The sequence below is a fragment of the Rhea americana genome, unplaced genomic scaffold, assembly GCF_003343005.1.
Source record: "Rhea americana isolate MKP2758 unplaced genomic scaffold, rheAme1 scaffold_27, whole genome shotgun sequence".
NCBI lineage: Eukaryota > Metazoa > Chordata > Aves > Rheiformes > Rheidae > Rhea > Rhea americana.
This window is the reverse complement of record NW_028186390.1, coordinates 1,713,825-1,728,596: the sequence shown is the minus strand read 5'-3', so window position 1 is coordinate 1,728,596 and position 14,772 is coordinate 1,713,825. Positions and strand designations below refer to the sequence as shown.

At 36.6% G+C, this 14,772-nt stretch overlaps 1 protein-coding gene across 1 annotated transcript in view; it reads right to left on the bottom strand.

Annotated features, from left to right (window-relative positions):
* Nucleotides 1-14,772, bottom strand: part of USP24 (ubiquitin specific peptidase 24) — a 60,400-nt gene that overhangs the window by 9,329 nt on the left and 36,299 nt on the right. The window contains exons 41-60 of the mRNA XM_085308176.1: nt 14,483-14,600; nt 12,642-12,786; nt 12,086-12,205; nt 11,783-11,908; nt 11,488-11,586; nt 11,191-11,273; nt 10,829-10,970; nt 10,320-10,439; nt 9,734-9,954; nt 9,227-9,351; nt 8,405-8,546; nt 7,891-8,041; nt 6,420-6,515; nt 5,659-5,762; nt 4,726-4,839; nt 3,620-3,716; nt 2,040-2,156; nt 1,345-1,437; nt 875-977; nt 118-239 (exon numbers count right to left, since the gene is read on the bottom strand). Of these exons, the coding sequence (XP_085164302.1) occupies nt 118-239; nt 875-977; nt 1,345-1,437; nt 2,040-2,156; nt 3,620-3,716; nt 4,726-4,839; nt 5,659-5,762; nt 6,420-6,515; nt 7,891-8,041; nt 8,405-8,546; nt 9,227-9,351; nt 9,734-9,954; nt 10,320-10,439; nt 10,829-10,970; nt 11,191-11,273; nt 11,488-11,586; nt 11,783-11,908; nt 12,086-12,205; nt 12,642-12,786; nt 14,483-14,600 (2,438 nt within the window). The remainder of the gene's footprint in view (nt 1-117; nt 240-874; nt 978-1,344; nt 1,438-2,039; nt 2,157-3,619; nt 3,717-4,725; nt 4,840-5,658; nt 5,763-6,419; nt 6,516-7,890; nt 8,042-8,404; nt 8,547-9,226; nt 9,352-9,733; nt 9,955-10,319; nt 10,440-10,828; nt 10,971-11,190; nt 11,274-11,487; nt 11,587-11,782; nt 11,909-12,085; nt 12,206-12,641; nt 12,787-14,482; nt 14,601-14,772) is intronic.

Below are 14,772 nucleotides of genomic sequence, written 5' to 3'. Positions count from 1 at the left end.
ACCACATACTCCCCAGCTTCTTTTTAATACRCAATGTTTTTTAATGTAAAGGTTTCACAAAGAACAATATAAGACAAGCAGGTTTAGGTTCAGGCAGGTAGAATTAAGAGCACACACCTCCATTAAGTATGGCTTTCCCTCAGATAGGAATAACAAGGCTTCTACTTCTTCATGGAGAGTCAAAAGCGGACCTGAAGCAGTGATGCTTAGAGGTGGACGCTGCTTAAAGAGACCAGGAGCTATAACAGCAAATACAAAAACAATCCACTAATAAATCAGATTGTTCTACACACCTTGAAAACAATGCTACTCAGTTTGGCACCATGCCATCTCTAATAACATTCATCTCAACTAGCTTGGACAGAACTTGAGTTACTTTTTTTCAATAAGACAACTTAAAAACCTTCCTTCGAGGCACTGAACATCTCACTTCTTTTTGACCCTTATTTGGATATCACTGTCTTTCAYAAGAAATGCCTAGTAGAGTAAGTGTTAAACTGCTTGTTATTCAATAGCTTAAGACATGGCAAATATAAGTGAAGTACAGCCTGGTAGGCTGCAAGTCTTTCCTAGCCATCAATGGCACAGCTCAATTCACTTACAAGAGGAAAGTCTTTTGGGACCTATGGGAAAAGAGGGCAAAATAACGTTAACTTCTTTCTTTCTTCTTCTTCTTCCATTTTTTTTATATATATAAAAAAGGAGTGCCTGCAATACTATCTATTCACCACAGCCTCTCTTTTGATATATTCACAGAAAAATAAAGAATATCCAAATGTATACTAATCCGTACTGATCAAAATGACTCTATTTTTCCTCACAGTCRGTTATTCCCAACCAAAATGTCACCAAAAGAGAAAAATGCAATTCTTACCAATATTTCTTTGCGAGGAGACATCAGAGTGCAAAACAAGTAGTGCTACAGTATTGTGAAGATATCCAAACTCACGTGCTTGTGCTGCACTCCATCTTCGGTTCTGCTTGGGCCAAGGAAGAGATTTAGTTAACTTTGATTACTTGATTTTGTTTTGTTGACTTAAAAGTTGACTATGTCCTTAACAGATCCCTACCATGTTCTAATACTTAAGCCAGTAAAAGTTTTCTACCATTTTAGATATTACAYTCATTTATGCAAATAAATCTATTTTCATGTTAACTGCTATGAACCATATAGATAGAGTTTAAGATTTACATGAATATTACAGAATAATCCAGGGAATAGTCTAGTCTATCCCATGAAAAGCATCTGTTCACAATCTAAGCACATTAGAAAACAAGACCAAAAGCCAAAGCACACACAGAAATGGACAAGCATGCAAAACACGCATGATGCATAGGCTTTACCTGATTATTCTGCCGGTTGGGGCCAAGGAGAAAGTTGACCATATGTTGCAGAACAGAGTGTCTGAGAAGAAGACTGCAAGCCCTTATACCCTGCTGCTTAAACAACAATAAAAAGTTATGTTAATCTGCAGATAAAGAATTAGTGTTCTAGGAATGAAAGTAACATGCATAGGCTAAACACTGTATTTCCCATCCTTTAAGAAGTCATCAAATAGATCAGTAAGCTACATCATTAATAAGGATTCGTTAAAAAGAGCATAAACTAGATCAGCATAGGCAAAACAAGTGCCATATTGGGACAGGGGACGAGGGGGGCAAGGAGGAGAGAGAGAAACCTTACTGGGGTGAACAGCACCATCCAGTCAGTTATTCTACTTTCTGCAGGAAACAACAACAACAAACTAAATCCTTACTYTTAAGATCAGGAAGGAAAAAAAAGAAAAATCCCAAACCCAATCCAAAACATTCAGACTTTGGAAATGATATCTTCAATATACTTTGTATATTTCTGTGCAACTTCTTACTTTATCTAAGCCAGTGTTCAAAGCCATCTACTTTTCAGAAAAAGAATACTCTAAGAAGAGTTCTGGAAGAGTCTCACCACGCTTCTTAAAACTACAAGGAATATGCATAACTAGCTGTTTTAATGTTGTCTTTAAAGTACAGAAAAACATGGGCAAGTATTCATTGCTYACCTTCTGTACAAAGTTGTTGAATAGCAAAAAATACTGAGCACAGTTTTTACAGTTTTCAGGTACATCTTTATCCAGCAGAGCAAGTAGCACCTCCAATAACTGATGTAGACTTTTTAACTGTGAAAACAGTTATTAATTTGAATTTGAACAGTTGTCTACTGCTTAAAAAACAAGACAAAGGAATTTCTTTGCATCAGACTCGAGATATGATTAACAAAACCACTTGCTGCGATGAATATGATTGCAGCCTTCACATCTTTAAGTCTTCTGAAYGAATGTTGTATATATTAAACAGGAATGTAATGAAAGCATCAACATGAATATAGCTTCCTTAAGGAAGTGGAATTTAGAGTAGTTAGATAAACTTGCAGTATTTTTAAGGCAGTTCAAATTGCTCCCAGATGTGCGTTAACTTATGTTCAAATGCTCCAGACATTTTAGTAATACAAAATAAACTGGATCAGACCAATATTCAAGATCTCAAATTAGCATACTATGACATTCAGCCATGCAAAAGGCAACGTTAATGTTCACTTTGCGCTGAAGTACACTAAGAGAATTGTTATAAGATTTTTTTTTTGTATCTCAATTAATGGATAGCAACTAATAGCCTAGAGGAAATAAGCAAAAACTCTCAAGCTGTACTGTAAATTTTCATCTGCCTACTACTCTAGCTAGCTTGTTATATAGGACTATTTAACAGTCTTTCCTTAAAGCCCCACATAAGATAACTTTCTTCACAGCTGCTGATACAAAGCAGCACCCTCCACGATTTTTTAAAGGGGAGGTTTAATCTCAAATTTTAAAATTTTATGTTAAAAAATGTTACTTCAGATTAAACAAGACTTGGGCACTTACAAGTAATCTAAACCAGACAACTTACAGGAATACATTAGAACGCAGGTAACRTTTCTGTTTACATGTTCTTAATGTAAATGACTGGGTTCAAGTATTCCAAGTGAAATAGGTGAAATTCAAAACATTCCACAAATGACTCCTTTTCCACATATTTCCTATCAGGTTTTTCTACAATATTAAGATCAGCCATATGAAACAAAAAGCTTCACTTGTACTTTTCAAGCTTACTTGTCAAAATTTTCTAATAGAAAATTAAACATTTGAACATTAACYACAGGTATTGTCTCTCTCTGGAACGAGACAGCTCAGATACTACTGCTATGGGCTGCTGTTTCTGAGTGAGGAAGGAAAATAAGTTAAAAATAAAGCTGATTTCTGGAATGCCTCAGTTACAAAGTGAAAAATCCTACGAAAACAAAATTTTCATACYAGTAAAAGAATATGTGGTGTCAATCTGTAAGACAAGCTGAAATGAAGCTGACTTGCTTATAACTGCTACTTTGAAGAACTTAAACTCTGAGAATTAGAGCAGCATATTACTTCCCAGCATAAAAGCAAACAAGTCTTAACCTATTCAAGAAACAAAGAACTCCAAATAAGCACAATCAAGACAAGCGTCTTTCATTTTGTCATTTACGGATCACACAACACTGTCTGCAAATGCAGCAAGAGCCATTAATAGAGACGACTGACAGGATCATTGGTGATGAGGTATCACTAACCTTCTCCTGATAAAGCAAGGCACTGTCGAGGGTTTTTTCAAGAATAGTGGCTACAGCAACTCGCACCTCTCTTACACTGCATTCTAGAAGGAAAGTCCTGGAAGAGAGAAGGCAAAGCTGCAAAGAGGACCGGAATCAATGTGTACATACACTTACTATGATTAAGTGTGATATTTGTTATTTTAAAAGGACAGTCAGCACACCTCTTACTTCTGTGGATGAAAACAGCTTTAACTTACTTTCCTGCATTCCTGCTTGTCACTACTGATGTCTATAATATTACTTTATAGCCACTCATTCAAAGGACAAAAATGCCTCACATAGATACTCTAGATGTGCCAAAGTGAGTTATGTGATCCCAAGACATGCTTTTAAATATATAATCCTTGATCAAGCGTTAGTTTAATAATCCTGCAGAGACTACTTCACTGTGACAGTGCTTCATAAATGGCAGTTTGAAGCAACACAGATTCTCTTTCCATTCTAAGAACGTGATATGCAATACTATCCCAGTTAAAGATGACTCTTCTTAATGGCCTTAACCCATGGATGACCATTTAGTAATACCAATAAAAGATACCACAGGATCCTCTCTATCAATGCAACTTCAAAGAGAAAAAAAAAATCTTTAGATAGACATGCCCCTCTATTTACCAGTTCTCCAAGTATTTTTTCTCTTACACGTTTTGGTAATATCTATTACATAATCTTGAGCTTGATGAAAAAATATATTCCAGTTTATCTGTGATCTTTACCAGAGAAGCATTTAATTTATACTACCCCAAAGTTCTCAAATATTTACAGTTTCTCATTTCCCTACACCTGCAGGAGTGACCAGACAAACTTAAAATCCAAGGATTAAAGTTCCACATCCTTATTAACATACATTGCACCATTTTATGAGGTTTTCAGAACTATTGAGAAAGCCACACAATCCTTACAAGAAGTAAAAAACCTAAGTGTTAATTTATGATGTTTGCTTAAACAATGTGCACAGTCAACTCTGTATGTTAGTATAGACCAGATCATGTTATTATGAAGCATTATCTGTGGGTAGGACAGATAATTTCACTTATATCACACAAAACAAAATTACTAGTACTTACTTTACAAGCTCTCKGCCCTCTGGCCCAACCAAATACTCAACTAACCACTGACAAGCATCAATGCTTTTGGACAGCAGTGCATCAATAGTGGCAATCCACTCTTCTGTATCAGCCCTGTAACAAAACAGAGGCAACTGTCAGTAAAAAAAAGAAAGAAATCCACCTCCAAAACCTAAATCACGTCCCACATCTTGTCTTCCTTTTTGGTATGCCAGAAGTGGCTTTCACACAAATCACCCTCTTCTGCCGCTCTCAGTGAATCAAACCAACAACAGCGGCTAGCAGCGCAACACATCTGCCTCTCTTTTGAGAGCTTCTCCTGAAGCCACACCTAAATCTGGCTCTTCTGGTATACTGAAGCACAGAACATCTTTCTCTGTTTTGCTGGTTTTCCAAATTGAAAAAAAAAAAAGACTTTGAGTGTACGTTAGATGGCTTAAAACAAAAACACTGATTTGGGGAAAATATGATATATGGTATTAACTTCTACACTTCCAGGCAAACTACCTCAGCTCCAAACCTGAAGTCCAAAAGGTAGGTTTTCAACATTTACAGATGGATAGTATTCRCAAAATAAGCATTTAAGTCAAAAATGTGTGGGATTATTAGAGATTAATGTTCAGAATTTCTCCCAGTTCAGAAGATAGCTATACCTTTTCCTTGAATTTGCTGTCTGTAAATCCATTAAGGCCATTCCCATGTCCAGATCACTACAACTGAAATAACTGACAGCTGGGGAAGGCCATAAACTGACGGCTTATATGCGACCCTCCAACCTCCTTCAGATTTCCTTGCACTRGGGTTCCAATGCAAAGTAACAGGTATTGCTACTTCTGGGAACACCTATGCTAGCAGCAGTATCTCAAAGCACTATAGGTCTGACAAGTCAGAACACCTTAGAATATTGTTATGGTACCCAGGACAAATCCCTACCTGAGTTTCTTCTTGGTTCGGAGATAGGTTTGGAAGAGGAACTGGACTGCCAGCTGTAAGCTCACCTTTGCCATGCACGGATAATGAGGATGTTTCACCTTAGTCTGAAACAAACATTAAATTTACTTCAGAGAAATGTCCTCACAGCACATATATTAAACTCTATGTATCTATATCTCTTAGACCCATCAACTCGTTCTATTCAAGTAATTTATTTAATTTGATGGTGGTGGTGGGGGGGAATGAGCCCAAACACTTTTGTGCTAAAACCAGTTTTCAGTGCTGACTATACATATTCAAATATATTCAAACATGAGCAAACTTGCTCTAAAGCCCACTAAATCATGTGGATTCAGTAAGTTTGATAAATGCTGTTTTGTTTATTATTTCATAAGTACATTTAGAAACATTTAATTAGTAGTCCACAGTGTATTTCAGTGCAAGTCTATCAACTCTGAGATGACTAACAGCATTTTTTTTTTTTACTTTTCCATATACAGAGAAATTTCTGTCCTTTAGTTCAATTTGTATCACTAAAAATGCATATTATTTCATAAACTTTACTATGGCAACATAACTTTTTCCCCACTGCTAAAATAGGAGGYTGGAGTCAACTTTGAGATGGATGCTATTAGCATGAAGAATTACTGAAGACAATGAATTGCTCAGTTGGAAGAAAAGTCCTGTCAGCACTTTTCCAGTTGCAGCCCTTCCCATCTGATACATTCCAGGTACTCTACAATTAAAATCCATTTACTTACAGCATTCAGTGAAGCTAATGACAGAACAAAACTGAAGTAGTCACTACTGTATACATCTCTATTCTTCATAAATTTCAGGTTTTCATCTCTCACCATCTGCAAAATTATTTTTAAAGTAAGCAAAAAAAAAAAAAAAAAAAAAGTGTTGCCAAATTGTATTTCTCTAACATATGTTTACATGTAAGATGTAATTTTAGTGGTGTTAAAAACCAATATGAGAATTATTCTGTTCATTCTCTGAATCACTGCTTCAGTGAAGGGGAAAATATATAGGAGACTTGCATAAAATCAGTGATATTTTTCCAAGGATATTAAAAACACAAGATAACAGATGAGAAACAATCATCTGGCCATTAAAAAAAATAAAAAGAAAGGAGCTGTTGATAAGTTCTATTTTTTGCTCGTTCTTAATAAAATGACAAGAAAATACTCTTCAAACCTGAAAGCTCTCCTTAGCAAATTAACATGTACAAAGCAAGGAGTCATGGTATAATTACAAGTTGCATTAACAATAACGTAYTTGCATGCCAAATCCCCCTCTCTTCAAGCGAGATTTACTGAAATATGCTCAGTAAATTTGAGCAAAGTTTTGTTTATTCTAATAAGACAACCCCAGGTACAATACAAGAAAGCCAAAAGCATCTACAATGCCCCGATACAGCCTACAGGGAGGATCATACATAGTTTGCACAATTTATTCTGACTGTGTATGTGATATGGGCTCTTTTGCACATGTGCAACTCAGCACAGCAGTGTGTGTTCAGGTCAAATGCATGCAGGATTGYACCTTCTTCTGCACAGATCAGATGCAAGATACAAAAATGCAATATAGAAAATGCAAGTCAGACACCCAGGCCTTTCTTTTATGACAGCTAATCATATCCAGGTTCTACCATYCTCTCACTAGCCTATCAGTGTCAACAGACCTCCCTTATCTGCTCTGACTTGCAAAGTAGCCCTCAACACTTTCATTCTCCCCTTTGAGACCATATACACTAGGCCATAAGCTGGCAGACATGAACAGAATTGAAGCTGGTTTTGRTTTCTCTTACTTCTCTTCCCCTTTTTACATTGTTCTGAGCTGAAGAACTAGAGGATGACTGACTTGCTATTTTCACTCTTCAAGTGTAAATATACTTCAAATGAAGCATCTTCTCTGTTAAGTCATCTCTCCCTGCTTGTATGCTGACTGCTGCCATATTTTATGTTTAACTAGTTCGCCTGTAGTTTCTTCAAAGCCAGGAATGGGTCAACTTTGTGAGTAAGGATAGCAAAATATAAAGTAATGTGTCACTGAACATCTTTTTAACTGCTTTGTATCAGAATCCAGAAATATTTTCCAACTTTGTTCTGGTTTGGCTTTCAACAAGGGAATTGTTCCAAGACCACGTTCAATGCTACCACGTTCCTCTTACTACGTACTTAAATTTCACATGGGTAGCATTTAGTTTCRGTTTTTGGAGTGCTCTACCTGATATATCCGTACAGGCATTTTCTCTACAAAAAGTCCCTTCTTTTCTCCCTTTCGAACCAGCTTAGTCAAGATGGAGAGGCGGTCACTGTTAGGCCTGTGGGGTCGTGGTGATGACTGGGGTGAGATTTCTGGTGAAGATGGAGCAGATCTAAAACATACACAAGTTAAAGATCAATAATCAAACTCTCTGACAATCCTGAAGTTCACGTTTTAAAATACCAGTAGAGCCAGTATCATCTTAAGGCAAATTTAGATGATAGTCTAAATACTTCTCAAGGCTGTCMGTCAGCTTGAACTTCTTACTCCAACAGTGACAAGGATGTTGGAGACAAATGTAGAAAAAGCAATAAAAGATTATCCATTAAGCAGCTTAAAAGGACAGAAGGATCAATATGCTCCTGCAGGGAATAAGAATTACTCTTTTCTGAGTTCTRGATATTGTGTCTGGACAAAGTAGGAGAAACATTTACAGACACAGAAGGAAAAACAAACAAACAAACAAACAACTTACAATGAGAGGTCCTCAGCTTCTTGACGCACAACACTCACTCGACTTTTCTTTGGTAAGACCGGAGAGTTCTGATCAGACACTCTCTGGTAAAACAGCATATAGGCATTCCAGTACCGCCGACGCACATCAGGGTAAGGGTTAGCTAATGGGAGGAAAGACATTCAAAGAAGGTTTGTTTCAGTCCTATAGGGGAATGAAACTCCCCCTGCAAATAATATGGATTGTGACAATAAAAAATAATGTGTTAGATCAAAACATCAATCCATGTTAGYGAAAAATAATAAAACTGAATTCTAAAATAACTTTTTCAAAGGCATAAGTATAACTCAAAATACAATCATCAGAATTATGAAAGMAGCGAATAACAGTGGAAACATTTGGAGTTAATTCCTTAAAGCACAGGAAAGTTTAACTAAATGATCCCACACTATGTTCCATGTACAGTCTTTTTCAGTAACCCTAAGTAAAGGGAGGGAGAGATGAGGAGGAGAGAAAGAGAGAGAGAGGAAGAAAAAAAGAGGGAACATGCAAATAATTTTTTTTTAACCACTCTGAAAAGGTAACAGGCCCCTTTCAAATATGCTGTGCTGTTAAGTCTACAAAGTGCTRAACAACAGTGAGTGTGGTTCAATTAATATTAGGCCATCTACAAGCAGTTATGATGATCTTCAGTAAAATACAAGGCTTTATGAAAAACTGCTTAGAAAGGATTATTAGACCAAGTCACTCAAATAGATTAGGTATAACAGACTTAATTTTAACTCTGCTGAGAACGAGTATGATATACAAAGCTAATGTAAATCAACCTGTACTTCTACTTACACTGATCATAGACTTTAGGTCTATACTCTCCACCAAAACATTCATATTCCAAGGTTTCATCAGATAACTCAAACTCTTCAACAATGGTGTCATTGAATTTATACCATTTTCCTTTTCCACATCCCCTATGGCCAAGACAGAACAGAAACATGACAGAAAAAGTTAGTGTGTTAGATTGTCTATTCAAATAAACAAAACACGCTGAATATCCTAGAAATGAGAACCCTAAACTTGGCATTTATTTCCACAGTGAATAGAAGGCTTAGTTCAGTGACAAGGTTTGATTAAAAGTATGAGAGAAGCACATGGCACACATTTAAATGTATTAATTTGAGGACTTCCTATGACAACACAGAGAAATCCTGAGATTTTGACAATTAGGTATTAAGAAGGGGAAGAATGCTTCCAATAAAGTTCTGAATGGCTCACAATACCTTCCTAAAACAAGTAGTCTTTAGACCACTCTTAAACCCACTGTGCAGGCCTAATGGCCTTCTCAGCCGTTACCTCCTGTCCTTTATAAAGGAGTAGTAGTGCCCTGCGTGTGCCTGGCCACTGTGAACAATCACACCAACAAGCTCATAGTTTTCTGTAGGAGCCACTTTCTTCCTTGGGGAACCTCCACCTCCTTGATCCATGTTTCTACCGTTGTCCCCAACTTCCGAGGACGAGTCCTGGCGAGCCATTCCTGACACAGTGTAAGGCTCCATGTTCAGCATCCAGGGAAACTGTTTGAAGAGATATTTTAGATTAAACAGAAATTATATTTTACAGAGGTTTTATGTAATTTTATAAAACTGTAATAATGCTTCATACATTGGGAACACTTAAAAGAAAGCACAGTACTTCAACTTTTTATCCTTATGACACAGAAGTTAAATAAAATGTCCTTAAGGAAATTTTTGCTCTTGCTTTCCACAAGGACCCTGAGAATGCTGGAGACAAGAACAACTTTAAGGAAAAGTATTTATTTTCTGCAACAYGATCACATTGCAAGTGTTCCACATTCTCAAAAGCCCTTATTTAAATGAGTGGCAAAGAAGGGAGAATGAATAGGAACAGTCAAAGTCCACTGGAGAAAAAGTTTTCTTACCCTTATTTGTTCATCGTATTTAATAGAACGTCCACTTTCCCAGTCAAAGCCAAATCTCATCAGGTGAATCACCAATAGGCTAGGCAAAACCTTAATGCATGTGCGCTTCACTGTAGTTCTCTTAAAAAGATAGAAGAATATCACCTCTATATTTCAAGCATGTATTTTTTACAGCTGCTTATTCCAGCAATCTCAAACTGACTTATAATACAGCTACTGGAGGCAGGACAACTGCAGGGTATTATTATAGATACTAGAGTTCGGGTGGTGAGCTAATAACTTAGAGAACACTACCATCCTGCCATCCTTCTGAATGTTCACAGTCTAYAATATGAGTTACAGAAAATGAAGTATGCTACCCAGAGTTATGGATTTAACCTGTTGATTACTTCTTTAATGTAGAAAGATGCAGTTGAGCAGTATCAACTGTGACTTGCTACAATCACATGGTGCTCAAGAAAATATCAAGCTACAGCTGAATCTTCTTTCATTTATGTTAAAAGCAATACCTTTTCTTTGCATTTTTCACAGTAGTATGCATTACTTCCTTCCAGAACTTCCCCTCTAACAAACTGATCCAATGATATTTCCAGACTCTGACATGAAGTGACTCCTAGGTTGAGAGCCATGAAGGCTTCTTCGCGCTCGTATCTAAATTCAAGAAGAAAAATAATCAAGACATTCACATATCCAACTTGCGTTAACCAGACATACGCTTCGAAAATATTACACTTGTCTCATAGATATCAACAGCTATAATTCTCACAGTCAAATGTGTATTACTCTACCTTCCTGTGGTATTTTGACCCGCATATTATAATAATTTTGGCAGCATATAACTTGTTAGATAACGCACTAAATTTAACATTACCTGTGGGGACAGTCCTTGCAGATCTTCTGATCGGAGAAGATGCCTTGAAAAGTATTCTTAAATATTTGGTCTCTCCCTATTTTCTGTTGGAGATAGAAAGTTAGACATCTGTTGGATATATTTGCAGCGTGAAAGACCAAGAACGCAACATGAATTTTAAATTTCTGAATGAGTATGACTTAGATCTTAAAATGAAGTCAGATGGCTTTCTGCCTTTTTTTCTAAAGAACAAAAAGAGAAAAGGTACTGGAGAGAGATGCACAGATAAGCCAGGAAAGAGATCGCTAAGGATTTTACCTTGAGGTACTCATCCATCTGATCTATAAGACTGGTGAAGAACTCATAAGCATCCTGTTGTTCTCGAACATAAAGTTCCTTGTTCCACATCTTGAAAATCTATATAGGTATAAATATTTACATAAAGGTGGTTGTTCAATACACATACCACTAGAGAAATTTATTTATTTATCCACTTTTTGAGTTAAAATGTACTTTATCRCTACAAATTCTGCAATTAGGAAAAAGTGGATAGATGATTACTTTGCATTTAGAAGTAGGAAAGCTATATATTTTAAACAAAAAGAAGTAACACCTTCCAAAAGTTCTCAGGTACATAATACTGCAACTTGCTTTCCATCAAATGACCAAAGAGAGATTGAACTTGATAGAACACGTTGTCATCTGGATTGTCCGTACCATCATCAATGGAAAGCAGGGCCTGGAAGGAAAAAATATAACCTTGTTAGATTGGTTACAGACAAAATTATTACTTCTTGTGCAATATATTTTTTCCCTCTCCTCAAAAAAAATTCATGTCACAAATGTGCTCGGATGAATTTACAGATCAAATGACTAATCCTAGAAAAGAGGAATTGCTGGGTATGGAACAAACTACCTCAGGGAGACCAGGTTGCATATACAGCTGTTGGAAGACGGCATTCATGTAACAAGTAGCTCCACCATTCTTCAATCCCACAAATCCTGAAATGGAGCGGCTATCCACTGGTGGAAGATACTAGAAAGAGCACACAGTAAATTATAGGAAGTACAGATTCCAGCAATATATTACAGATTTTATAATCATTTTTGAGCTGTTCAAGAAAAATTTCACTGGAAACCAAGAATGTCAATTCTGAAAAATTACAAAACAGCTAAATAAGTTCATATATATATGCAACACTTAGAGTAACACTGCTAAAAACTGCCTAAAAAGTATCTAAGTAGAACAAGTCATAYTTAGGCAATATTTCTCTCTTGTCAAGATAATAACTGACAAAGACTCAGGAGAGTATCTGCTTCTCAGAAAGATCAAGTAGGTCTGCATTTACTCATGTCTACTCACTGTCATTTTACATTGAAGAWCACGGACATTTCATGGATGGAGCAGTTGAACAGCTCATATAGTACTTTAAAACACACTAATACAAATCAAAACAAGGGTTCTTGCTTACATCAAACTCCTTGGTAAGTGCAGGGTCAGACTGATGATGCATAGAAAGCAGCTCTTTTGTAATAAGCTGAAGATTGGAAGGTGAGCTATCAGCYAGCATTACTAACACTTCATAAGCAGCTAATCTGCTATCTGCTGTACTGCACCTGAAAAGAAAGCCACAGTCAAGATCTACTTTGTAGATGACTCATAATTATTTCTACTTCCAGAAAATCACATTATTCAGAATAAGTGACAATTAGTTGTTCAAAAGAAATACTCAAAACAAAGCTAAAACCTCCCGAGAGATTGTAAAGTGCTATTTTTCCTCTCTTGGGAAGGGATGGAAGAGCAGGGGTAGGGGAAGGGACAGGTAGGGAGGAAAGGAATCAGAGAAAGAGTAGCACCAGGAACATTCACTTAAATAAGCCTCCCTTACTGACATGGAGATATCTACAGTTGACATTCAACAGTAAGAAAGTAGGTGTCCAACCCTGCCAACCCCTCCCCGCCTCCCTCCAAAAAAAAAAGGGGGGGGGGAAAGGTAAAGAATAGGTTCTGTAAGGACAAATAGCCAGATACTCTCCATCACTGTAATGTCAGTAGAGACACAATGACTCATGCACAGGGAGATAATCTTCAGAAAAGCTGGACAAGGTATCTTATTGCTGCAAGGGATTATTTTAGACCTAAGCTACACATGGAACTCAGTGCAAAACACTTTTACTTAGCTCTCCTCAATGGATCATCAAGCACTCTTCCTTCCTTCTCCAACAAAGAAAAGGCATTGTTTGCTTTAAGCAAACAAATAASAAAGTGCTTGAGACAAACTGCCAAAATTTACTGCAGCAAAGCACTAATYTGTAGCAAGTATCATAGTTTTCAATCACTATGGCAAGCTGATACAAATGCCTGCTCTTTACATGAAAGTTAAAGTCTAAAGATATGAAGGAACACAGCTTGTCAGCAGTATACCAATATTAATTTTAAATCAAAGAAAATGAGATTAACATACAAAAAAGGAATATATTCTCATGCAAAGCAGAACAGGAAACCTAATTCACTACAGTGAATTTTCAGATTCCATTTTCAGACAGTGGCATAATGTTAAAGATTTGCACTACAAGTGGTCCTGTGAAATATGATTAAGTAGTCTTAAACTCAGTGATTGTCAAATGCTCCACTGGGACATTCTTTAGGCTTTGTGGAAACATAATGCAGACATGCCTGATCCAACTTTTAAACCGACAAGTCAGAGTAATATAAGCAATCCAGCTACAGCTGCACAAAACTTCACATGAACTAAATTCACCCCTTCATTCACCCCGTATATCAGTAACAGAAGGCAAATATAACAGGAAAGAGAAGCCCCACTTTCTTCCCATTTCATATYCATTAACAGCTATCTCAGGTGCAAGGAGACTTGTTCAGCACTGGCTTCTTAAAAGAATCAGTTATTCTGCAAAAAAAGTTAAATAATCTTTTGAGATTCTCATTTAAAAGGGGTTTGGAAAGTTACTTTTCTGTTAATACTTCAATTTAGCCAACTTCTCAAATGCTGACTAGCTAAAGGGGTATTCTTCACACCTATGGAATTCAGTACTCAATTCTGCTTACAGTGCTTCATTATCTAACAAATAAAACACAGACTTCAAAAGYAGAGAACAGTGAGGTTTTCAGTTCACATAACTCATCAATTACTATTTGGACACTTATATAGCAAATGTATAAATTGGATAGGTGYGCTCTTGAGAAATGATCCATCATCAGTATTAATTCCTAGTACCTGTAGCCCCAGTGTGACACCTGCATGCAAGAGAACGAGGATAAAAAACCCAACATCAACAAAAAAGCATTTTTTACTTTGGATGAAAGTCTTGCTGACTGATGGCAGCACTGCCTGCTGGAGAATGGCTATTCAGGATAATCCTGGATGCTCGGAAGAGAAAATCATCTAGTAATGGTTTAATCAAAGATGAACCTGTAACAAAGTAATCCACATCTAGTGTTAAATACTTTCATTATTACTRCAAAAGTCAAAATGTATTCCGTAACAGCAAAACCACTTAGCAGCACTAAATCGACAAAACGTATCCAAATGACTTATCAAAAGTCAAAGGTACAAAATAAAGGTATTGCCAACACTATTTCTT